Source organism: Podarcis cretensis (assembly GCF_951804945.1).
Source record: "Podarcis cretensis genome assembly, chromosome: 4".
NCBI classification, from domain to species: Eukaryota; Metazoa; Chordata; class Lepidosauria; order Squamata; family Lacertidae; genus Podarcis; species Podarcis cretensis.
In genome coordinates, this window is record NC_137173.1 from 97,528,194 (window position 1) to 97,554,708 (window position 26,515).

The 26,515-nt window shown below is 47.2% G+C and overlaps 2 protein-coding genes across 4 annotated transcripts in view; both read left to right on the plus strand.

Annotated features, from left to right (window-relative positions):
- Window positions 1-3,612: 3,612 nt before the first annotated feature.
- Window positions 3,613-16,407, plus strand: COMMD6 (COMM domain containing 6). Its single transcript, XM_079973103.1, has 7 exons — window positions 3,613-3,792; window positions 6,341-6,399; window positions 9,738-9,803; window positions 9,902-9,978; window positions 10,771-10,939; window positions 11,950-12,102; window positions 15,937-16,407. The coding sequence occupies exons 1-7, from the start codon at window positions 3,735-3,737 to the stop codon at window positions 15,985-15,987; spliced, it is 633 nt and encodes a 210-aa protein (XP_079829229.1). The 5' UTR covers window positions 3,613-3,734; the 3' UTR covers window positions 15,988-16,407.
- A 5,562-nt stretch (window positions 16,408-21,969) lies between these two features.
- The window catches only part of TBC1D4 (TBC1 domain family member 4), a 95,445-nt gene continuing 90,899 nt past the window's right edge, over window positions 21,970-26,515 (plus strand). For all 3 annotated transcript variants that reach the window (XM_079972435.1, XM_079972437.1, XM_079972436.1), the window contains exon 1: window positions 21,970-22,606. In XM_079972435.1, coding sequence (XP_079828561.1) covers window positions 22,157-22,606 — 450 coding nt within the window. In that variant the 5' untranslated portion in view covers window positions 21,970-22,156. The remainder of the gene's footprint in view (window positions 22,607-26,515) is intronic.

Sequence of the window (26,515 nt, forward strand, 5' to 3'; positions counted from 1 at the left end):
TGATCTTTTGATGACTGCTTCAGTGATTCCTTCAAAACACACCCACCTAACAGACGCAGCTTTAGTTTAAGAGACAATTGTGGGGGAGGGAAAGCTTTGCGTCCAACCCAGGGCTGGATTTAGGTTTGATGAGGCCCTAAGCTACTGAAGGTAATGGGGCCCTTTATATGTCCAGCTGTCCTTTGTCAACAACAAGTTGTCGCTGGTTTTTGTGTTGAATATGTGCTATACAATCAGACTTTGGGTTCCAGACACTTCAGGTTGCTTTTTTTTTGGGTTACGGACCGCCGAAACCCAGAAGTACCAGAACGGGTTACTTCTGGGTTTCGGCAGTCACACATGCACAGAAGCGCTAAATAGTGCTTTGTATATGCACAGAAGCGCCAAATTGCAACCCGCACGGGCGCAGATGCGCTGCTGTGGGTTGCGAATATGCACCCTGCACGGATCACGTTCGCAACCTGAGCGTCCACTGTATGGCAATTTATGGACCTACAGTGGTGCCCCGCAAGACGAACGCCTCGCAAGACGGAAAACCCACTAGACGAAAAGGTTTTCCGTTTTGGAGGCGCTTCGCAAAACGAATTTCCCTATGGGCTTGCTTTGCAAGACGAAAATGTCTTGCGAGTTCCTGCGGGTTTTTTTCCCTTCCCCCCCTTTTCCTAAGCCGCTAAGCCGCTTATCAGCTGATCCGCTGATAAGCCGCTTAACAGCTGATCCGCTAAAAGCCGCTATATCGCTAATAGCGCTAATCCGCTAAGCTGTCAATGGGCTTGCTTCGCAAGACGAAAAAACCGCTATACGAAGAGCCTCACGGAACGGATTAATTTCCTCTTGCGAGGCACCACTGTAATAGGTATCTAAAGCCATTTGCACATAACAAAATATGTATTTTATCAAAGTACATCCAGTCCCCCCCCCTTTAAATTTTTTGGAGACCCCCAAGAGAGTGGTGTCCTAAGCTATAGCTTGTTTAGCTTATACGTAAATCTGGCACTGTCAGAAGTAAATCATCTGGGATTCAATGGGATTTGTTCCTAGCTAAGTGGGATTAAACTGCTTTGAATTTATTTATTTTTTACAATCAAGTGGTGTATAAATTTTATGAAATAAATAATAAATGAAGATGCCAGCTTTAGGCCACATTCATACAATACATTGAAAGCACTAGGATGCCAGGCTGAACAGTTATTGATTCCCCCGGATAATTATGGGAGTTGTAGTTTTCGAATGGTGCAGAGATTACAGCAGGGTCAGCAAACTTTTTCAGCAGGGGGCTGGTCCACTGTCCTTCAGACCTTGTGGGAGGCCGGACTATATTGGGGGGGGGGATGAATGACTTCCTATGCCCCACAAATAAGCCAGAGATGCATTTTAAATAAAAGCACACATTCTACTCATGTAAAAACACCAGGCAGGCCCCACAAATAACCCAGAGATCCATTTTAAATAAAAAGACACATTCTACTCATGTAAAAACACACTGATTCCCAGACCATCCGCAGGCTGGATTTAGAAGGCGATTGGGCTGGATCCGGCCCCCGGGCTTTAGTTTGCCTACCCATGAATTGCAGAATTGCAATTCATTCCCAGAGTTCTCTGTTAAAATGGATTGATTGTTAAGTCACTCTGGACATTGTAGGTCTGTGAGGGGAACAAAGGCCTCCTAATATTGCTTAGCACCCTTAACTACAGCTCCCAGAGTTCTTTGGGAGAAGCCACAATTGTTTAAAGTGGTATTGTATGCATGGTATGAGCATGCCATAGTCAAACAATAGCATCTGAAGGGCTGCAGTCCAGAAGATATGGAACTTTGGGGTTTTGGATGCAATCATATGCACACTTAGCTGAAAGGGACCACAGCTGAATAGAGTGGGGCTTGCTTCTGAGTAAAGATACGTAAAGGTAAAGGGACCCCTGACCATTAGGTCCAGTCACGGATGACTCTGGGGTTGCAGCGCTCATCTCGCTTTATTGGCCGAGGGAGCCGGCGTACAGCTTCTGGGTCATGTGGCCAGCATGACTAAGCCGCTTCTGGCAAACCAGAGCAGCGCACGGAAACGCCGTTTACCTTCCCGCCGGAGCGGTACCTATTTATCTACTTGCACTTTGACGTGCTATCGAACTGCTAGGTTGACAGGAGCTGGGACCGCGCAACAGGAGCTCACCCCGTCGCGGGGATTCAAACCACCGACCTTCTAATCGGCAAGCCCTAGGCTCTGTGGTTTAACCCACAGCACCACTCGCGTCCTTAAAGATCATAGAATCATAGAGTTGGAAGAGACCATCGAGTCCAACCTCCTGCCAAGCAGGAAACACCATCAGAGCACTCCTGACATATGGTTGTCAAGCCTCTGCTTAAAGACCTCCAAAGAAGGAGACTCCACCACACTCCTTGGCAGCAAATTCCACTGTCAAACAGCTCTTACTGTCAGGATGTTCTTCCTAATGTTTAGGTGGAATCTTCTTTCTTGTAGTTTGGAACCATTGCTCCGTGTCCGCTTCTCTGGAGCAGCAGAAAACAACCTTTCTCCCTCCTCTATGTGACATCCTTTTATATATTTGAACATGGCTATCATATCACCCCTTAACCTCCTCTTCTCCAGGCTAAACATGCCCAGCTCCCTTAGCCGTTCCTCATACGGCATCGTTTCCAGGCCTTTGACCATTTTGGCTGCCCTCCTCTGGACACGTTCCAGTTTGTCAGTGTCCTTCTTGAACTGTGGTGCACTCCAGGTGAGGTCTGACCAGAGCAGAATACAGTGGCACTATTACTTCCCTTGATCTAGATGCTATACTCCTATTGATGCAGCCCAGAATTGCATTGGCTTTTTTAGCTGCCGCGTCACACTGTTGGCTCATGTCAAGTTTGTGGTCAACCAAGACTCCTAGATTCTTTTCACATGTACTCTCAAGCCAGGTGTCACCCATCTTGTATTTGTGCCTCTCATTTTTTTTTGCCCAAGTGCAATACATAGGATACATAGGATTGGACATAATAAGCACTTTTTATTCTGTCTGTGATGACTGGACCATGAGTTTCCAGTCTGGGAATCTTAAGATGCATTCAAAACAAAGCAATATTTTAAGGATTGTTTTGTTATGCTATATTATATTATATTACATTATATTACACATACATATATCCCATTAAACATATTTGCTGGGGGGGGGGAAGTACCCCAATAAATTGAACAATTTTCACATAAATCATAGGATCCAAAACAGAAAGACAAAAAAGCTGCAGCAGCAAAACTCGGCTCCCAAACAAGCCCCGCCTTAAATGATAGCCCAGCCCAAGATTCCTACAGACCGCCGGGTGAATGTTGGACTCCAACTCCCATCAGCCCTTGCTAGCATGACGAACGGCCAGGAATTATGGGAGTTGTAGTCCAGAAGAAATAAAATTAAGTTGGGGGGGGAAGGGAAGAATGGAGCGTTTTCATGGGGAAGCGGCCACGACTTATTCCAGCGAGAGTCGACTGATTCCCCCGGGCAAATATGCATGCTCACAAGACCGCAGACCTTCTCGCCGCCCGTAAAGCGACCAAAGCGACCAAGAGCGGAAGAAGCTCCGCCATCGGAAACAACGGAGGAAATCCTGGCTTCTGATTGGCTAAGAGGGAAGTCTCGGAAGGAGAAAAATTCTTTGTTGCTGCGAAGTGACCAATCAGGGAGCCGCTCGTAGTTCGTCAACGTTCCAAGGCGTTCCAAAGTGGGAGGCGCGTCCTTTGATGTCCATGGCTGCGGGAGCCGCCGCGATGGGGATCGGAAAGCCGCTCGGACCTTGGGGTGAGTTTGGGGCGAGGTGGGTCGCTTTGGAGACTGAACGAGGAAGCATGTCATGGAGGCTGACTATTAAAAAAAAAAAAGGCGGGGAATAAACCTTGTTGAACATAGTGGGGTTTGCTTCATTGAAAAAGGCGTGGAATAACATTATTATTATTATTATTATTATTATTATTATTATTATTAATTAAGGCTAAGGATGTAAATGAGGAGGGTTCTGGGGAACCGGTCCATCGCCTCAAGTGCTTCCTGGGCTGCGTTGCCTCCTACCTCTGCCAAATAATAATAATAATAATAATAATAATATAATTTATTTATACCCCGCCCATCTGGCTGGGTTTCCCCAGCCACTCTGGGTGGCTTCCAGCAAAATATTAAAATACAATAATTCCTCAAATATTAAAAGCTTCTCTAAACAGCGCTTCCCACTTCCTGCATAGGTGGTTCTAGATTCAGGTAAGTAGCTGTGTTGGTCTGACGCATTCGAAATAAATAATAATAAAATTGCCTGGACAGTTTTTTATTTTTTATTTCAAGTACATAGGTGGTGTTTATCCCGTGCGTCTTTTGCAGGCCGCCTTCTCAACATGCTTGCTCTGAAGTAAGCCCTCTTTTACTTTTGGCCATACCTAGAAGCTATGCATTGCTATTATTTGCCGTTTATTAAATTTACATATCGCCTTTCCCCTGTAGATCTCAGGGTGGTTAGTGGGCCTTTAGATTTTGTGAGAGGGCTACACCTCATCCTTGACCCCTGGCCATGTTGCCTGGGACTGATAGGAATCAAAGTGCAATAACATCAAAAGAGTCACCCATCCTCTATCGCTGCTTCAGGTTGTCCTAAGAATAATTGCCCTACAGTTTCTTTATCCTAGAATCATAGAAGTGTAGATTTGGAGGGTATCCTGAAGGTCATCCAGTCCAACCCTCTGAAGTGCAGGAATCACAACTAGATCATCCCTGACAGATGGCCATCCAATCTCTGCTTAAAAACCTGCAAGGAAGGAGAGTGCACAATCTCCCAAGGGAATCTGTTCCACTGTCAAAACAGCTCTTACTGCCAGAAGGTTCTTGCTGATGTTTAGCCACAATCTCCCTTTTTGTAACTTGAAGCCATTGGTTTGAGTCTTACCTTCTGAGCAGGAGAAAAGAAGCTTGCTCCATTTCCCATGTAACAGCCCTTGAGATATTTGAATATCTTGTCTCCTCTGTCTACTCTTTTGCGGGCTAAACTTATCCAAATCCCGCAACAGTTCCAAATAAGGTTTTGTTTCCAGACCCTTAAGTGCAGGCATAGGCAAACTCGGCCCTCCAGATGTTTTGGGACTAGCTAACAGGACCAGTGGTCAGGGATGATGGGAGTTGTAGTCCCAAAACATCTAGAGGGCCAAGTTTGCCTATGCCTGCTTAAGTGTTTCCTGCCATCCCCCCGCACACTGAACACCTAATTTTTCCTGACATCTTCCTGCGTATGCTTTGCCCCTCAAAAAAACTCCATTCCATACTTGTGTGGACTACAGATGTCTAGGAGATGCTTGATTCACATCCCAATATTCATCATTTTTGCAGCCACTATTGAGCAGAAAACAACTTCTCCTTATTCATTCATTAGTTGGGTTAAATAATACAATGTTTATACTTTTATCTAACAGTAAAATACATTTGGTGTTTTTTTTAAAAAAAACATTTATTTGTTTTTCTGTTTTATCATATCATCAATGCATAGTGTGTTACACTCAAGCATGTGGTAGTAAGAGAGAAAGAGAAAAATAAAAATAAATAAATATAAGACATATATCTTTAAATAATGACAGTAACATATTCCTCCAGTTTAATTGACTCTTATGAGCCTTAATTTTAATTCCCCTTCCACTCTTTCTCTTGTTTCCTATCTGTTGCCTTTTTGACTGCGTTTTCTGATTCTACTAAATTATTTTCATTACTTTACACTATTCTGCTTTGTCACATCTACTGCTGAGTATTTTTTTTCCAGTCTGTTACACTTACTTTCTTCTTATATTTTCCATATATTCTATATATAACGCCCAGTCCTCTTTTTAAATTCTTATCGTCTATATTTCTTATATCTATTTGTCATGCTAGAACGTTCTATATATTTTAAGGTGCCGTTCTTCTCCTGCATCTGTTCTCCACTTTTGTGCTACGAAAATTCCTTCTGGAAATATTAGCAATAGAAATCCCCAAGAATAAAACTACTCTATGGATGTATGTGACTACAGCTGCCCGAATTCTAGTAAAAGACCTTTTGAAAACCATTTGTGCAGCAGTTAAATTTGTGAAGCCCTGCTGTTCATATGAGACAGAGTGTAAGGTTTTTTGGGGAAAGGGATTCTCTATTTTTTGCTGTGCCAAGGCAAACAGGTGCAGCTAAGGGGTTTAAACCTGCCAGCAAAGTGCACAATTTTGGGGATTTTCTTCAGGCTACTGCCAGCGAAATACCCACTGGTGGCCATTTTACATAGATGGTGCATTGGTTAGAGTTGCACAGTGATTTAAATGTGAAGCTCAAAATCTTCTCTCTGTTTTGCAGATTTTGGCAGCACCGCGGACATCATCAGAACAATACCACAGGATCTGTTTGCAGAGCTAGTAAGTACCGTATTTTTTGCACCATAACACTCACTTTTTTCCTCCTAGAAAGTAAGGGGAAATGTCTGTGCGTGTTATGGAGCGAACGCCTATGGGTGGCGGGGGGGGGGATCTGCTGCAGTCGTGAGCAGAGGATCCATGGTTCCCCTTCCTTCCCTCCTCCGTGGCTCGCTTTGAAACAGCAAAGCGGGAGAGGAGCCGCTTACACAGGTGTAAGCGGCTCCTGTCTGGTTGGCTGCTTTAAACCCCTCTCTCCTCCCCACTCAGCTCACTAAATAGCAGCAAAACTTTTCAGCTCTCTAAGCCGGGGAGGAGGGAGAGAAGCAGAGCCTGCTTGTTTTAAAGGAGCAAAGCGGGAGAGGAGAGGAGCCTTCTCCCCTTATACCCCTCTTCTACATTATTAGCAGCATCCTTCTCCACCCACCCCACGCGTGCTCCTTGTCCCTTGAGTGCTTTTCCTTCCCTCCCCACTTAAAACATGGTTACAAAGCACAGATCCACATGGATCCTCAGGATTTTTGCTACCCCAAACTCACCATCAGATCACATGTCTGTGGCCACTGCATGAACCACAAAAATCATACATCCACTGTTTCGTTTAGAATATTTTTTTTCTTGTTTTCCTCCTCTAAAAACTATGTGCGTGTTATGGTCAGGTGCGTGTTATAGAGCGAAAAATACGGTAACTCCTTTCCCCCTTTTAATCATGGATCATTTTATAGCGATTTTGCTCCATTGTGTGTCTTGTGGTTTTTAAATTCCCTTCCTAGTATTTCTGATGCGCAGTTTCATGAATGAAAAACAGTTTTGCTTCAGAGGATGGTGGGATGGAGCCATGCTGTCTCCTCACATGGGACTGGAATATATTTTAAGACTTGAGATGCACTCCACTGAAAACAGTGGAGCTTACTTCCGAGTAAACATGCATAGGTGACACAGCTCATAAACAATTCTACCCTCTACCACTTTATATTTAAGGAAAGCTTATTTATTTGTCTCCAGGATAAACCTCACATTTGTTTGTATTATTTAACTTAATAATACAATTTTAAAGAAATACCATACAGTGGTACCTCGGGTTACATACGCTTCAGGTTACAGACTCCGCTAACCCAGTAATAGTGCTTCAAGTTAAGAACTTTGCTTGAGGATGAGAACAGAAATTGGGCTCTGGTGGCGCAGCGGCAGCAGGAGGCCCCATTAGCTAAAGTGGTTCTTCAGGTTAAGAACAGTTTCAGGTTAAGTACGGACCTCCAGAACAAATTAAGTACTTAACCCAAGGTACCACTGTATTGACCCGAATATAAGCCACACCCACAAATAAGTCTTTAAAATTTGGTGGGGGGGCGGGAGAGAGAATACCCAAATATAAGCTGCTCCCTTAAAATTCTGCAGGCACTCACACCCATAAATGGCAAATGTAGAAGAAAAATCTATGGGTACTAGAGAGGTTCGTAGCACCGTAAATGCAAATAAAAAATCAATACTGCACTGTAAAATACGAGGAAAGCGACGAATGACATTAGAATTAATTGCACAACAGTCTCAAGCTCGCAAATCAGCAATAAAACTTTTTTTGTTCCGTCTTACCGTATGTCTGTTTCAGTAGCGATATTGTAAAAGCCAATTTTCATAAGGTCACGAATTTAAGTCGCACTTTGACTTTTCACGGTCGGAATTGCGGGGGGGGGGGGGAGGAGGAGTGTGGCTTTTATTCGGGCCAACATGATATTCTCCAACCAATCATTAGAGTTGAAACCTTTTTAGGTTCTAGCCTGTTAATATTATGGCCGCATTTGCACATAACTCTAAGAAACCATGGTTTAATGTGAAAATGATGGTTCCTGGAGAGGAGACGGCTACCACTTCGGCCATTTGATGTAAGCCATGGTTTGGCTTAGTGTTACGTGCAAACCAGGCCCTTATCGCTTTATTGGCAAATGTAGAGTGCTTGGCCAAGTAAAGACTATTATGTACAGACCCCCTTCCAAGGACAGCCTCCGTGGTTCAGCTGTCCAAGGGGGCTGGACTAGGTGAGCCTTTGGGTCTTTTCCAACTCTACATTTCTATTCAATGTTTTTTTTAATTTTTTAATTTAATTTATAGAAGTATATTGCTATATCATTAAAAAAAAAATCTAGTGGCTCACAAGAGTATCTGTGTGTAAGAAAAACGCATAAAAATGTAAAATCTGAGACTATCAATTTTCATTATTGAAAGTCGTAATCTTAATTGCTGGCCTAAGCCAGGTGGCAAAGGAAAGTTTTCAGCAGACATTTAAAGGTTGAAACAAGATGCACAATGAATCTTTCTTGGCAGACCATTAGCTTTAGTTGATTGTTTACCGTTTAAAGGTAATTTTCATATTAGCAAGGCAGATACAGACCCATTCTTGGAAATATGGATATGCGAGAGAATTTACAATAGAAGCAAGGGACATCCTTAATGCCCTTTTATTTAATCTTTTTTTTTATTATACAGTGGTACCTCGCAAGACGAATGCCTCGTAAGACGAAAAACTCACAAGACGAAAGAGTTTTTCATTTTTTGAGTTGCTTCGCAAGACGGATTTCCCTATGGGCTTGCTTCGCAAGACGAAAACGTCTTGCAAGTTTGTTTCCTTTTTCTTGAAACCGTGCATTCAGGGGGTGCAGTTGCGACTTGACTTCAAGGAGCAACTCATAGCACGCGGTGTGGTAGCCTTTTTTGAGGTTTTTGAAGACTTTGGTGATTTTTGAAGCTTTTCCAAAATCCGTGCTTCGCAAGATGAAAAAAATCGCAAGACGAAAAAACTCGCAGAACGAATTAATTTCGTCTTGCGAGGTACCACTGTATATAGTTTATAGTTTATTATTCATACCCCACCCATCTGGCTGAGTTTCCCCAGCCACTCTGGGCGGCTCCCAATTGAGTGTTAAAAATACAGCATTAAATTATTGGCCGTCCTTTAGTACAGTAGCTCACTAGAGCCAAAGAAGCCTAAAAATAAATCTTCCCTTTAACTCTCAGTCTCGGTTATTTAAATGTGAATGCATTAATCAGTCAGCTAAAACTTATGGTTAAAGCTTGTAGCCGTGGGTAGATTATGAAAATTGTCCAGGCTAGGCTTTCCCTACCAGAAGGTTGATGTCGCTAGCTGATTGACAGTTGCCATGTTTTTGAATGATCTTAAAACCAGGGATTCTTCTACCGCCATTTTATCACTCTATTACAATTGAAAGCAAATGAATGCTGTTTCGTTCCGGGGTTTGGGGGGGAATCCTTTTAATTTCCACAAATTGCATTTGCAATTAGCAAGTAGTTGTCATCTAAGAACCATTTAAAATCTTTCTTTGCAGTGTCAGCAAATCATTCAGAATCTTCAGTGTCAGATCCCAGCTGTGAACACAGTGGAACTATGTCAGGTAAACCGAATCGCTAAAACAATATTGCATGCATTTTAACAACACCCATTATTAATTTGTCCTCTGCTACAACCCTATGAACTGCCTTTCTCTCCTAGAGATTTCAGGCAGCTGGGATTGAAATAGTCACTAGTGACCTGGAAAAGGTTGTTAACGCCATTTCCTTTGTATTCAGGTAAGCAAACATGGTCCTCGGATCTCTTTAACTATATCGCTGCTGTTTACTGCATGGAAGAAAATTAGTATCTGTAATTATGAGCAGTGCTTCTGTGAATTAAAAATACTGATTTACCTTTATAGCCTGCCCTATAATCATCTACGATATATAGGGATTCCTCATACGTACTCTTTGGTACACCATTGGCCGAAGGCAAACCATGATGCTCTGCTTAACTTTCTTGACAGTGTTATTTGTGAGATTGAAGTGACATAATTCCAGAATTTACTGTAGGAAGAGCAAGCCACAAGTATGATAAATGATCTAATTTTGTTTAATTGTACAGTGGTGCCTTGCAAGACGAAATTAATCCGTTCCACGAGTCTCTTCATCTTGCGGTTTTTTCGTCTTACGAAGCACGGCTATTAGCGGCTATTAACGGCTTAGCGGCTATTAGCGGCTTAGCGGCTATTAACGGCTTAGCAGCTTTAAGAAAAAGGAAACAAACCCGCAGGAACTCGCAAGACATTTTCGTCTTGCAAAGCAAGCCCATAGGGAAATTCGTCTTGCGGAACGACTCAAAAAACGGAAAACTCTAGCGAGTTTTTCGTCTTGCGAGGCATTCGTCTTGCGGGGCACCACTGTATTTTATTTCATTTGTTTTTTTACAAAAACCCTAAAATAGGTGTAAAGCAGTCTTCTAGGGGACAAGCAAAATTTAAAATCAGCTCTTTTCTATTTAAAATCTAGCAGTGAAGTCTTCCTTTCCCCTCCTCTCTTTTTTTTTTTGCTTTGTTTTGTTTTGTTTAGCACAGCAGCAAAAGATAAACTCTCGCCAGAAGACCTGTCTACCAGGCTAGGAGGTGCAGCTGGTACTCTGCCGAAACAAGCCATCCAGGTTCTTCGTCACATCTGGAACGAACAGGGCAGCTCGATCACAGTGTCAGAAGATGCCAAAAATGTAGCAGTTGTTGGACGGGTAAAACAATTTGTTTCAAAGGAAGTTTGCACTGCGGTAGCCTCCTTCTGCAGAGCATGGTGTAAAATTCTAGTTGCATATTATTGCTGTCCCATGACACGGTGTCCTGGTTTGCATACCACATTAAACCATAGTTATTTAGAAAAAACCCCTACTATGGTTTAACATGAACGAGCAGAACAGTGTTGCATGCTGTGCAAAAGTTTCCAGGGCTCTGGCTGCTATCTCTGAGCTGCAGATGCAGGTATGTTGTTTTGTGCAAACTGGGGCTTGTGGATTGTTTGGGGGAAGCAAACCATGAGCCAGGGTTCAGACCAAAAAACATCATTATTTGACGAGAACCTGCTCGCCATCCGTAAATAATCAGTCTCACGCCAAGATGGGTTGAAGAAGTCTGGCTGCAGCTCTCCCAGAAGCTGCTGTAGCCCCAACCTTTATTGTGTGTCCACGAAAAGATACAAATTCAAGGAGAGAGCTTTGCCTCGGTCAGCAGATAAAAGACAATACAATACATTAGTCTCATGTTCTCACACCAGACCACGTATTTGATCATGCTATGCTACGTGAACCAATCATTGGGCAGCATGAGCTCTCCACGCGTTGATCATGCTTCCAAGCAATGCTTTCTGCTATGAAATCATCCTTGCAATAATGAACTTTTGCCCATGCTCTTATGGACAAATGACCATATTCCCACAATTATTAATTAAATGACCATTGGTTTCTAAGCTGTGTTTTAATGTGGCGTCCAAGGTTTGCCGCAGCTCTGTTGACATCGACGACAACTTGGTTCACATCTGAATTAGCACACTCTGGTTTGCCATGAACCAGAATATCAAGGAGGGAACATGAGCATGCAAGGGGAAGAAACTGCTCATGTGCCCAAGTCTGTTTAATGGAATGCCAAAGCATGGTTTGGTGCTGCATTTGAACGCACTACTTGCGCATTCTGCCAACCTTAAAGAACTCTATTGGCCACAGTGTCTAATTCTCTCCCTCTTTATTTGCAGCTTATTGATTTTCAGTGGAAGCTGGGGATGGCAGTGAGCTCCGACAGCTGCAAATCTTTGAAGTCTCCTTATGTTACAATGGCAGTAAAAGTGGCAGACGCCTCAGGCCACATAACAAGCAAAACATTTGAAATGACGGTCCCACAATTTCAGGTTTGTATAATAACATAACCCCTTCTAAAGGTTGGCACTTGTTCCAACGTGGTTACAAATCAATTGGGTTGCAATGGAAACGCCGTTGGTTTTCTGTGTTCCTGTTAACTTAAGACTCGAAAACTGGGAAAATGCGTTGACTTTTTGAAATACGTTTTGTGTAACGGTGTACTATGATTGGCTCTAGAATGAAAAAGAGAATTTGGACATTAGAGCAGAGAAGGGAGGTTAAAGAAATGCAGACGTGTGAAAAGGCCCTGACTGGGGATTTGAACTTGGACATACAAGCCAAACACTGTAGGTCAACTTTTCCCAACTTGTGTCATCCCAATGCTTTGGACTGTAACTTTGATCAGCCTCTGCCAGCGTGAGCAGCGGTTAGAGATTTTGGTAGTTCTAGTCCTAAACATTTGGGGGGGGGGCACCAATTTGAAGTAGGCTGCTACATCTCATGGACTGTGTATAATAATAATAATAATAATAATAATAATAAATTTTATTTATATCCCGCCCTCCCCAGCCGAAGCCGGGCTCAGGGCGGCTAACAACATTAAAACAGTGTGACATTATAAAACATTATAAAAATGAATTAAAATCAAAATTGATGGCAACCATAAACTAAAGCTTTGTAAAGATTGCCAGAGGAGGGGGTCAGGCTGCGCCCTGACCAAATGCCAGGTGGAACAGCTCTGTCTTGCAGGCCCTGCGGAAAGATGTCAAGTCCTGCAGGGCCCTTGTCTCTTGTGACAGAGCGTTCCACCAGGTTGGAGCCGCAGCCGAAAAAGCCCTGGCTCTAGTTGAGGCCAGCCTAACCTCTCTGAAGCCTGGGACCCTCAAGGTGTTTTTATTTGAAGATCGTAAGTTCCTCTGTGGGGCATACCAGGAGAGGCGGTCCCGTAGGTACGAGGGCCCTAGGCCGTATAGGGCTTTAAAGGTTAAAACCAGCACCTTAAACCTGATCCTGTACTCCACCGGGAGCCAGTGCAGCTGGTATAGCACCGGATGAATGTGATCTCTAAGCGAGGACCCCGTAAGGAGTCTTGCTGCGGCATTCTGCACCCGCTGGAGTTTCTGGGTCAGTCTCAAGGGCAGCCCCACGTAGAGCGAGTTACAATAATCCAGTCTGGAGGTGACCGTCGCGTGGATCACAGTGGCTAGGTCAGGGCGAGAGAGGTAAGGAGCCAACTGCTTAGCTTGGTGGAGATGAAAAAATGCCGCCTTTGTTGTAGCTGCAATCTGCGCCTCCATGGAGAGGGAGGTATCGAAGATTACACCCAAACTCTTAACGGACGGTCCTGGCACTAATTGCACCCCCGCAAGAGATGGGAGTTGCCCCCTCAGTCCCATGTCGTCCCGTCCCAGCCAGAGAACCTCTGTCTTCGAAGGATTTAACTTCAGCCGGCTCCCACGTAACCATCCAGCCACAGCCTCCAAGCATCTGATCAGTGTGTCTGGGGCCGAGTCCGGGTGGCCGTCCATCAACAAATAGAGTTGGGTGTCATCAGCATACTGATAGCAACCCAGCCCAAAACTCCGGACAAGCTGGGCGAGGGGGCGCATAAAGATGTTAAAAAGCATCGGGGAGAGTATTGCACCCTGAGGCACACCACACACCAAGGAGTGGCGGGATGACAATTCCCCCCCAAGCGCCACCCTCTGTCCCCGACCAGAGAGAAACGAGCGCAGCCATTGAAGGACTGTGCCCTGGATCCCCACGTCGGCAAGGCGGTGGTCCAGGAGTTCGTGATCGACCATGTCGAAGGCTGCTGACAGGTCTAGAATAATCAGCAGCCCCGACCCGCCTCGATCCAGCTGCCTGCGGAGATCATCTGTTAGGGCGACCAGAGCCGTCTCGGTCCCATGACCAGCGCGGAAGCCGGACTGGAATGGATCCAGAGCTGATGTTTCATCCAGAAACCTACCAAGCTGTTCAGCAACCGCTCTCTCAATCACCTTACCCAGGAATGGAAGATTCGAAACCGGGTGGTAATTGGATAGATCTAAGGGATCTAATGATGTTTTCTTTAAGAGCGGGCGCACCACTGCCTCCTTCAGTTCCCCTGGGAATGTCCCGGTGCCAAGGGACAGATTGATGATATCCCCCAGGGGGGCCCGCACCTCTTCTGGACACGCTCTAATCAGCCAGGACGGGCACGGGTCGAGAGGACAGGTGGTGGGCTTTCCAGCTCAGAGGAATCTGTCTACATCAGCTGGGGATATCCAGTCAAAGTGGTCCAATACTGAACCCGAGGACAGTCGAGGGGCCTCCAGTTCCTTTATTGTATCCAAATTGGCAGGGAGGTCATGGCGGAGCAACAAGACCTTCTCCGCAAAAAAGCTCGCAAATGCCTCACAGCTGTGTGTCAGATTGTTATTTAAATTTGGCTGTCCTTTGAGGGACGTTAAAGACCGAATTATACTAAATAATTGCGCCGGGCGAGAGCTAGCGGATGCAATGGAGGCCGAGAAGTAGGACTTTTTAGCGGCCTTCACTGCCATCTCATAGGTTTTCATAAAAACCCTATAAGATGTTCTTGAGGCTCCGTCACGGGCACCCCGCCATACTCGCTCTAGCCGTCTGAGGTCCCGCTTCATTTTCCGGAGCTCCTCGGTAAACCAGGGAGCCCGGTTTCTGCGGGGTCGCAGAGGGCGCTTAGGTGCGATCTCATTGATGGCTGCCAGGAGCTGGGTATTCCAGGCCTCAACAAGCTCAGTCAATGAGTCGCCAGGGGGAGAAAGGTCCCGCAAGGCTTGACGGAATCTATCAGGGTCCATCAGCCTCTGCGGGCGAGCCCAAATTGGCTCGCCACCCAAGCAGGGTGGGGGTGGAACGTCAATCCTGGCTTTCAGAGCATAGTGATCAGACCATGGCACCTTCATCGAAGGAAACATGATCACATCTATACCGACGCCAAAGATCAAATCCAGCGTGTGGCCTGCTTGATGTGTGGGGCCCGAAACAAACTGGGAGAGCCCTAGTGTCGCCATGGAAGACACCAGGTCCAGAGCCTATGAGGAGGGAGTGGCATCAGCATGGATGTTGAAGTCCCCCAATACCAATAGGTTAGGGAACTCCAAGGCCCAGCCGGCCACCGCCTCCAGCAGGCCTGACAGGGTGGCTGCTGGTGCGCTAGGTGGCCGGTACACCAGCCAGACAGCCAAGCTCACCTCGGAGCCCCACACTAGGCCAACACATTCAATGCCGGGGATCGATGGCGATGGTAGAGCCCTGAAAGAACAATCTTCCCGGATTAATAACGCCACCCCTCCCCCCCGGCCCACAGTCCTCGACTGGTGAAGGACGGAGAAACCCGGGGGCGCCATCTCTCGTAGGGTAACAGTATCCCCTTCACGCACCCAGGTCTCAGTCACACATGCCAGGTCAACCCCCTGCGAGGTGAAGAAATCTCGCAGGGTGGCGGTTTTGTTGCCTATAGACCTGGCATTGCACAACACCAGTGACGGAGGTGAGTAATCCTTGCTCACCCTACCCTCGTCTCTCGGGATGGGGCACAGATTGGAAGGGGTACGAGCATCTGCCCCCACCGCCATACCTCCCTCGCCCCTCCACAGTAGGAATCCCAAGCCTCATACTTGCCTCCATTTACAAAATATGAAAGCAAACAAACAAAAGCAATTACATGAAAACAAAACCAATCCCCACCCCACTCCCCAACCACCCCACCCCAACCCACAATAAATCAAAACAAAATAAAAGTACATGGATAAAAACCACCGCTTATGGTGGTACAACAAAGCAAAAAAATAAAAACAGTTTAAAACATATAAAAAATAATAATAATCGTATATCCTCCCCCCCTTTTTCCATTTTAGAACTTCTACAATCAGTTCAAGGAAATGGCAGCCGTCCTTGAGACAGTTTGAGCATCTGCTGCGCAGTTTGTTTTGAACCGAATGAGCTGTTCCTGTTTGCCTTAAAACATTGTGGTTTTTGCTAAGAGAAGGTGTCATTTCAATTTCCTACGCGACTTTGCCCATCTGCTGGACTGATCATGTTCAAAGGCCTGTAAAATGCCTTCTTATATACTGAAATGCTACACACGTGCTGCTTAAGAGCAAATGTAGCGGGCGTAGGATTTTCACCATACAGAAGAACCCAGAAAAGTGGAACTGTGCAGGAGATGTTGCCCGAGTGCTGTTAGGCCACAATTATAAAGCTTGTGGTTTCTGTTAATTTTTAGCTCAAGCATATTGATTAGCCTATTACCCATGAAACGTGGCATGCCACATATTTTGGGAACCCAAAATGCTGTTGTTTTCTATTAAATCTAATGAAGGGAAAAATCGTTGCACCTTTATTTCCCTGATTGTCTGCTGCCTTTTGCTTATGAACCTTAAGTCTGTGTGTGAATGTACTTGTCTGCTGCTAGACGTTTTAAACACAGTAATTTTAGGCTGGGATTTGTAGTTTTCCGTGCATGCCCCAGACTGCAGAACCTTGGGCCTTCTGAAAAATCAGGAGTGGTTCAAGGAGGCTGCATCTGATAAGCAAAACTGTCTGGCTGTCACCTGTATGCATGTTCCCTTTTTTTTTTTAGATGCCAGCTAGCCCATTAAAGGTAAAGGGACCCCTGACAGATAAGTCCAGTCGCGAACGACTCTGGGGTTGCGGCACTCATCTCACTTTACAGGCTTTATATTTGTCCGCTCCACAGACAGTTTTTCCGGGTCATGTGACCACAATGGCCAAGCCGCTTCTGGCGCAATGGAACACCAACACCAGAGCACCGCACGGAAACGCCATTTACCTTCCCACGGGAGCGGGACCTATTTATCTACTTGCACTTTTGGCATGCTTTCAAACTGCTAGGTTGGCAGGAGCTGGGACCAAGCGACGGGAGCTCACCCCGTCACTGGGATTCAAACTGCTGACCTTTTGATTGGCGAGCCCAAGGCTCAGTGGTTTAGACCAGTGTTTTTCAACCTTTTTTGGGCAATGGCACACTTGTTTCATGAAAAAAATCACGAGGCACACCACCATTAGAAAATATTAAAAAAATTAACTCTGTGCCTATATTGACTATATATAAAGTAATTCTCTTGAATAGGAATCAAATAAACACAAAGAAAGTATTTTATAATTACTTTATTATGAAATAGTAAGTAAACAGAAATATGAAAAATTATAAAATACTTTATTTTTAAATCTTTCGAATTATTCAATTTTTCCCACGGCACACCAGGCAACATCTCGTAGCACACTAGTGTGCCGCGGAACAGTGGTTGAAAAACACTGGTTTAGACCACAGCGCCACCCACGTCCCTTAGCTAGCCCATTGTTGTTGTTGTTTAGTCGTTTAGTCGTGTCCAACTCTCGTTGCCCCATGCCCCAGAGCACGCCAGGCACTCCTGTCTTCCACTGCCTCCCACAGTTTGGTCAAACTCATGCTGGTAGCTTCGAGAACACTGTCCAGCCATCTCGTCCTCTGTCGTCCCCTTCTCCCTGTGCCCTCAATCTTTCCCAACATCAGGGTCTTTTCCAGGGAGTCTTCTCTTCTCACGAGGGGGCCAGAGTATTGGAGCCTCAGCTTCACGATCTGTCCTTCCAGTGAGCCCTCAGGGCTGATTTCCTTAAGAATGGATAGGTTTGATCTTCTTGCAGTCCATGGGACTCTCAAGAGTCTCCTCCAGCACCATAATTCAAAAGAATCAATTCTTCGGCAATCAGCCTTCTTTATGGTCCAGCTCTCACTTCAATACATCACTACTGGGAAAACCATAGCTTCATGGATCACCGCCTTGCCGTGGCGAAGGGGCTTGAATAACTCAGAGAAGCTATGAGTTATGCCATGCAAAGCCACCCAAGATGGACAGGTCATAGTGGAGAGTTTTGCCCAAACGTGATCTACCTGGAGCAGGAACCGGCAAGCCACTCCAGTATCCCTGCCAAGACAACTCCATGGACAAGGACAACAGCTAGCCCATTATGGGCTATTAAATACAGCTTTGGTTCTGTTGCAGAGTACTTGCTTAAAGTGATTGCTCTCTTCTTTCCTGATGTATAACTCCTGTCCTTTCCTCCCAAACTAGCCCTGAAGCAAGCAGTGAATGCTGACCCAGCAGTTAAGTTTAGGAAGTTATAATTTGATGCATAAGCCCTCAGTCCGTCTGCTGCTGCCCTTCCACAGTCATGGTCTCTTCAATGGAGGGTCTGGGTAGGAGTCAACAGTTCATTCACTCTTTATTTTGACAAGTTTCTTGCCTTGTCACAAACCTATAGAAATTACTAAGAGGCCTTTTAACTGCTACTAAATGACCACCGAACAGCTTATTGTATTAACAGGGGCAGTGAATATTTTAGGGCAGTGTAGAATCCTCTGGATTTTTTTAGAAATTGAAATAATAAGGCCAGTGGCTCACTGGAGAAGAGGCTTAAGTTGAAGTCACCTTTGGCTATATTCTCTCTATCATCTCTTGCTGATTTATATATATATATACCGTATATATCTATATATATATCTGATTTTATAGATGAACATACAGCAAGCAGGTAGAAAAGAAGGAACAAAATGGAGCACAGTGTAAAACGCTGTACCACCAGCAAAAAGAATAAGATACTGTCCTAGTTGCAAACTGCATAATGAAATAAGAGTTTAAAGTGCTTAAGTCCTATCTTGTTTATCTAAACCAGTCTCTCCATAGAAAAACCTACTGAGTTGGTCACAGGGGTCAGCAAACTTTTTCAGCAGGGGCCCGTCCACTGTCCCATATACCTTGTGGGGGGCCGGGCTATATTTTGAAGAGAAAAAAAATGAACGAATTCCTATGCCCCACAAATAACCCAGAGATGCATTTTAAATAAAAGAGCACATTCTACTCATGTAAAAACACACTGATTCCCGGACCGTCCGCAGGCCAGATTTAGAAGGCAATTGGGCCAGATCCAGCCCCCGGACCTTAGTTTGCCTACCCATGGAGTAGGAGGAAGATCTGTATCTCAAGCTGTTGTGACAATAATGACTAATAAGTAATCCTTGGGCTCCATCACATTCAGCAAGGAGCCAGCACAAGCTCTGATGCAGAAGTTCCTACCTGCAGTCTCCTAGATGATGGGTGCTGTTCTAGTGTTGCAACTTTCTGCATTTGAGTTCAGATTCTAGATGCTGCACCAGCAGCCTCCCCTGGGAACTGGATCTGAGGATAGTTTGAGGATTACTAAACTAGCTGCGGGACGCAGGTGGCGCTGTGGGTTAAAGCCTCAGCGCCTAGGGCTTGCCGATTGAAAGGTCGGCGGTTCGAATCCCTGCGGCGGGGTGCGCTCCCGCTGCTCGGTCCCAGCGCCTGCCAACCTAGCAGTTCGAAAGCACCTCCGGGTGCAAGTAGATAAATAGGGACCGCTTACCAGCGGGAAGGTAAACGGCGTTTCCGTGTGCGGCTCTGGCTCGCCAGAGCAGCGATGTCACGCTGGCCACGTGACCCGGAAGTGTCTCCGGACAGCGCTGGCCCCTGGCCTCTTAAGTGAGATGGGCGCACAACCCCAGAGTCTGTCAAGACTGGCCCGTACGGGCAGGGGTACCTTTACCTTTACTTTTAAACTAGCTGCAGAGCTGCACAGCCAATCTGTGTGTGTATGTGTGTGCACTTGTGTTTTAACAGTCATGATCGCAACCTAGCATACCCAAATATGAACCCTAAACACTGACTTCCATGAGCAAAATGCCATTGAAACACTTTCTCCCAAGTACTGAGCCACTGCAGGGCTTTGAGGATAACAAACGGTAGGCGGATTAAGGGATAAGAAGCCAAATGATGAAATAAGTGGATAAGCCTGTCAGGAGATGAGGGGGGATTATTGGATGGGTTGATGTGAATGGATCCCCAGATCGTGAGACAGGGGAGAGGGAGTGCCGTTTTGTATTTACCCTCAAAAAAAGGCTGCTGGTTTCAGTAGTTCTTGCTTTCAAATAAACAGGCTTCAGTAGCAGCCTTTAATTGTTTTAAAAGGGGAAGGCATGGGTTTGGGAACCACTGGTCTAGTGTATAAGATGTGCAGCCGTAGTCTTTAAGGCACCAGCCCCTAACCTACAAATCAAATACAACACTACCTCTTGGAAATCTATAGTATTCTGGAGGAAGTGTACCATATAGCCTATAAAAGGTTAAAATGTGGACTTGGGGGGGGGCGCGGTTTGAGATGGACAGAGACCCATCTCTTCCTAGGTATGAATGATTAAAACAACACCCCTACAGAGCAGGATGGTTTAGGGCAAATTGGGCACCAGCCTCAATCAGCGGCCACCCAGCCAGTCCCCACCTGCCTGCTTTCAGTTTTCCTCAGCGTTGTCCTCAGACAACTCAGCACGGAGGCCAAAACTAGAAATAATTGACACTGGCTCTGCGGTTCCAATGGGCACCAGCCACTACTGCGCCTCAGACGATCCATGTTCTGGCCTTGGGCGCAAGCGTGACACACCAGGCAGAGCTCGATGGGGCTTCTTATGCCCTGAACTTGACCTGCTGCAAGATCCTCCTAAGTGGGCTTGTTTCATATGAAGTCCCTCTGACTTCAGAATACCAGGTCATCAATCTTTCTTAGCAGCACCTCCACAGGGCCTGGGACCCCCGTCCAGAGGAAAGCAGAGCAGGAGTTGCCGAAAGGCAGCGTACAAGACCCCCACCCAACCATCCCGGGGATGGGTGTAGGGTTTACTCTTTAATCTCTCGTGGAAAAATTCGGCAAGGCAGCGGAGGTTTAGGGTCAGGGTTTTCCTTCTCCTAGATGGGCTCCCTTCCCAGGTTGACAAGCCCCATCTGCCCCTCACTTCCCTCTACAGCGCGAGCAGAAACCATCTTTTCCACCTTTGGACTGACTAATGGTCTCATCTGCTCAATCCATTGGAGCCTGTCTTCACATGCAGGGAAGGCCCCGAACTACAGATCATAGCTTCATTTATTTTTAATATTGAATCTTGGGTGTTTTTCTTTCACCTGGTAACACCTCAGGGAGTAATATCCAGCAAGGCTCATTGCATTACGACAGGACTGGGAATTATGCCCATTGTGGCTTATGTCACAATAAATCCCTCAGTCCATCAGCTCCTCCCCCCCCTCTTTGTTTCCTCTCCCTCTCGCCCCCCCCGCCCGCCTAAGTTAGAGCCTTGACGCGTAAGTTGCGCTCCTTCGACGGCGGCGACTACCAAGCAAGAAGGCAGGCGCGCAACCCGGGCGCAAAAGACGCCACTGAAGCCCGCGCTTCAACTTCCAAGTTAAGCCGCTCAGGATCGCGCTTGCGACCCCTCTGCCGGATCTCGCCGCTAGATCCGCCCTGCGGCAGCCCGCGGCCCGGGAAGGGTGCGTGCATGAAGCCGCCGACCCCGCTCCTTCCTCCCCTTCTGCTGCTGGGCATGTGCGGCCCGACGCGCACACATGCGCGCCGGGCGCGGAGGATGCGCAGACGGCGAGAGGACTGTCGCTTCGCCTAGGCTGGCTGGAGCCCGGATCGGCTTCTGCAGCCGCGTCGAGGCGGGGACGGGGAGCCTCCCGGAGGGAGGGAGGGAGGGAGGGAGGCGCATCTCGTTTTGTTTGGGCCGTCGGGAAACGACGCGGCGAGTCTCCTCTGCGGGCCAACTGCAGGGGGGGGCGGGCCAAGCCGTCCAGCCCGCCTCCCAGGCGCGTCGCCTTTCCGTGCGCCACCCCTCGCTCCGAGGAGGCGGGAGGAGGCAGCCCTCGCGGCCGCCTCCCTGGCGCTGCCCGGCGGGGTGGGCGGGCGCAGGAGGCGGGCGCGGACGGCCGTCGCGCAGCTCCAGGCGAGACCCGCAGGAGCGCGGCGGGGGCTGGGAGAGGGGCGCGCCCCGGAGCCCTGCAGCACCCCGAGGGATCGCGGCACCGAAGAGTCCGCCGCCGCCGCCCCCGACGTGCTGCCTGGCTGCTGGCGGCAGGGCATGAGATGTCCCCTTGCGGCACGTTTCCTCGCCCGGGAGCCGCGCTGAGCTGCAGGTGACCTGCTTTCCGAGGGCCGCGCAAGGCTGCGCTCCTTCTTCGGACGCCGCAGAGGAAATCGAGGACGCCTTTGGCGGGGGCTCCTGCCGGCCTGATGGAGAAGGCGAGCTCGGACGGGGCGTTCTCTCACCCCCTGGAGCCCTCCGCCGACCCGCTGCAAGGCGTCGGCAAGGCGCCGTCGGGGGAGAAGCGCTTCAGGCTGTGGTACGTGGGCTGGTCGTGCCTGGACCGGCGCACCACGCTGCCCATGCTGCCCTGGCTGGTGGCCGAGATCCGTCGGCGCAGCCAGAAGCAGGAGCCCAGCGCCGTGCCCGCCCGCGAAGTGCTGCTGCTGCTGGGCTCGCCCAACCTGCGCTGCATCCCGTCGGCCAGCAGCGCGGCCAACCCGGCCGTCTTCATCTTCGAGCACAAGGCGCAGCACATTGCGCGCTTCATCCACAACAGCCACGACCTCACCTACTTCGCCTACCTGATCAAGGCGCAGCCCGACGACCCCGAGTCCCCGATGGCTTGCCACGTCTTCAAGGCCACCGACCCCAGCCAGGCAAGTCCAGGGACGGCGGGAGGGAGGGCTGGGGTCGAGCCGTGGGCTGCGCCGCTTCCGCGCTTGGGCCGCGGGCGCGCAAGGGATGAAGAAGCGGCCCGCGCCAGGCGGCGCAGCGGCTTCCTCGGTCCGCCTCTGCAATGTCGCGCGTGCCTCTTCCTCCTCCGCCCTCCCCCGAAGGAAGGCCACGCGCGGGGGGTTGCAAACAAAGCGCATTTGTATCCTTGCAATGGTCCAGGCTAGGGCCACCGCAAAGGTCTGTAACTCAAAGTGGAATTTGAACCCAGCTCCAAGGGTTCTTGCACCAGACTTGGGGAAACACCCGGATTCCCCCAAAGTGGAATGAATTCACAGATTGAGAGAATGTGCTTTCGTCTAGTCTCCCAAAGCAGACTGGCATTCTGGTGAAAATGATCTGAAGGCAAGGTGCACGGTAACTTGAGAGAAAGCATCACTGAACTCACTTGAGCTTCGGAGGAAACTTGCTTAGAATTGGGCTGCAAATGTAATTCTCAAAGGCTGTGATGGACAGCTAGGTCGGCACACCTTTCTGAAGCTGTGAACACCTAGCTAATATTCCAGGAGAGTAGCGTTGTGTCCAAGGTGGCTCTTTGCAGAGTCTGCTTTGTCCTGTGGTTACATGCAGAAGGGAAAGTAACTTTCTGGTGAATCATGGTGGGTTTCCAGATTTGCAGAGGTGTATATTCCTGTCAATGTATAGCCAGGTGACATATTTCACTTATGTTAATGTGGTGCTGGGGATGGCAGTGGAACTGTGAAAAAAGGGCAGCCTGTTCTTCCCTTGAGTTCTGTCTCCTCCTATACAGAATGAGTCCCACAAGTGACTGCATTCATGAAGGAGACTTTAACCAGGCTCTTCTCTGAGCCAAGAGTCAAAATAGGGCAGTAGTGGGTGGAGCAGCAAACTATATGCAGGTCCTGATGTGTTTCTAATTAAACCCTAAAAATATGCCACCTGGATGCAAACCACACCTGTGCTTTCATTGCACCTAAATAAAAAACAAATTCTGGTGCAGCAGTAGCAGCAGCAGCAGCTGTAAGGGGGAAATAATCTGATTTGATTTTCTGAGTATTGCACAATGCATGTTTACTTAGAAGAAAATCCCCACCCCTGGGAATAAATGTATATGTAAGAGCCTCAGTACTTATGCTGGGTAACTGTCACTTAAATGCTAATAGCAGGAGTATCCATCTTTGCCACTAAACCTTCCCTTCCAAATCGTTCTATTTCCAATAGGACACATTTTGGCCTTGCTGTGCTTAATCTTGGTTCATTCCTTCTGCTACCCATGGTATTGTTGGGTATTTTCAGTTAACTTTCCCTAGAGCTCTCCCCATGTTATATCCCACCACGCTCTCATTGCATTAGCTTTAGACAACTCTAGCTAAGGGGATTTAAAAAAAAAACTATGCATAGATACGGAGAATTAGTATCTTTGAAATCAGGACCCAAATCTAGCTCAGATGTTCCTTTTGAGTGATGAAACCTCTGTAACCGCTGCTTCAGGTGACTGGAGAGGAGGAAGGAAACACACACAGGAGATGTGAAGATACCAAGTTGTGTTTGCTATGCAGGAGTATGCTAATTCTTAAGACAAATGCATTCAGATGCAATGGAGGAGATAGGTCCATGGTTTGGAGACCATGAGGTCTCCCCTGTTTATCACAGGCATCCAGTTGCCCATTGTGACAACAGGATGTGGGTCTACTGTAGATGGTTTGATCTTCCGGGGCTCTCTCGATGACCTTGTATCTTGGACATGCATTTTCCTAATTTTTAATGGAAAAAAACCCATCATTCCCGAATCTTCAGCTATAGCGGGTGCTTCAAGGTGCAACCAGATGGGCAGTTTCTTGGCTTGGCACTTGCAGTTACAGGATGACGACAAAGAACTAACTTCATTTGTGTTGCTGGCTCATAGTGCTGCTGCTTGCCAGTATGTACTATCCTAGCGATATGCAATCTGTCCGGGTTGCTTCTGTGCCGTAATAAAACACCAGCTCCACCTTATCTGGAATACCCTGAAGGCTCACGATGCAGCTTTGTGGCTGAAGCTGAGCACCTGGTCTTGGCTTGCTCTGGCCTCACCGTATATATGAGATTATCGGGGAACCAGGTGTAAGATACTCTGAGCTTCTTGAGAGAAGTGTGGGTCTGGGGTATCAGATACTCAGTAGCCACTAAAAGCTTGGCTCTGGTGACTTTTACCAGGGCTGCTTTAGAGGTCACATCTATTGCCTAGAAGACTTGGTTGGCTCTATAAAGTTCTGGAGATCTTTACAAGCTTTTATTAATGCCTCTCCGTTCATGTGGCCTGCAGCAGTTTTGCAATCGCAGCTGCCTGCAATCTGTTCTATTTAGGGCAGGCAGGGACAGAAACCTGGAATGAAATGACAAGTTCTCTTGGTATAGATGCTCTATTTCGGTTAAACTAGGATGAGTTTTCTGCAGAATATCTTGGAGCACAAATCTATCTCAAGTTTAACACCTTTCAGCAAGTTAAAGGGCTATGATTCTAAGATAACTGCTGTTAGAATAAGCTGAGTTGTTTGAGGCACATTGTAATCAAAATGGGATGAATTTCGAACTTTTTTCCGGTTCTGATTCACTGTGACCCACAATTACCCTTACTCAGCTAAATAGTTGAAATGCCAAAACAACCCGCTTCAGACAAAGCTTAAAGGGAAATAATGCAAAGGAAGCAGGATATTAAAAAAAAGAAAAAAAAAGAATCGGTTTTCTAAGAATGGCTGGGTGCTTTGTTTTGCTTCACAAGGATTGAAAGCCAACTTCTTTGAAAAGTCTTGCTGCACAGCTAGGTGACCACTCCTGTGTGGAATGCTCAAGAGAACACAGGTAACACAGTCTTCATCACTGTGCTAAACTATGGGATGGAAAGCTGAGGACCAAGCCCCACGTTAGTTTTGAAGTTATATACGCCTCTTATAGAGCATCTCGCTTTAGCCATATAGTAGATGCACAATGGGACGCGGGTCGCGCTGTGGATTAAAGCCTCAGCGCCTAGGACTTGCCGATCGAAAGGTCGGCGGTTCGAATCCCCGCGGCGGGGTGCGCTCCCAGCGCCTGCCAACCTAGCAGTTCGAAAGCACCCTCGGGTGCAAGTAGATAAATAGGGACTGCTTACTAGCGGGAAGGTAAACGGCGTTCCGTGTGCTGCGCTGGCTCGCCAGATGCAGCTTGTCACGCTGGCCCCACGTGACCCCAGAAGGGACAGCCCTGGCTCCCGGCCTATAGAGTGAGATGAGCACACAACCCTAGAGTCTGTCAAGACTGGCCTGTACGGGCAGGGGTACCTTTACCTTTTAGATGCACAATGGATAGGAGGTTTATCTAAAAGTCTGCACTTTTCATGCATGGGGTCTCTGCTTCACAGATCTGGGAAGTGAGTCTCAAGCTTGTGCTAAAGCAAGTGCATTCTACAGGTTCAGCTTCACCAGAAATGGTTTAAAGAGATCACTGTGACTGAGGATTTGCTATGAGTTAGCTCAGTCATTTGGATTTATTCCATCACAGAACTACTTAAGCCAAAGCTCCTCTTTCTTCATTGTCACTTCCAGGAAGTATGAAATAAATGTCCTTGTGCAGAATATTAACTTGCCCAGCATGCAGCATCACATCTGCACATTTCTCCTGTGAAGGACGTTTTGTGTCAAGCAAACATTCATGCCACCTGCCTGACCTATTAAGATGCAGGACTGGACTATAAATAGGTAACTCATTGTAGCTACGGGCAGGTCTGTCAAAAGTTGGCTTTTTAAATAGTAAGTTAACCTGGGAGATCTTAGTGCATAGTTTGTGATCAGTCACCAAAACAGTTCTTAGTAGAATTATTCACTGTACTGGTGTAGTAAGAGAAGATGTGTATG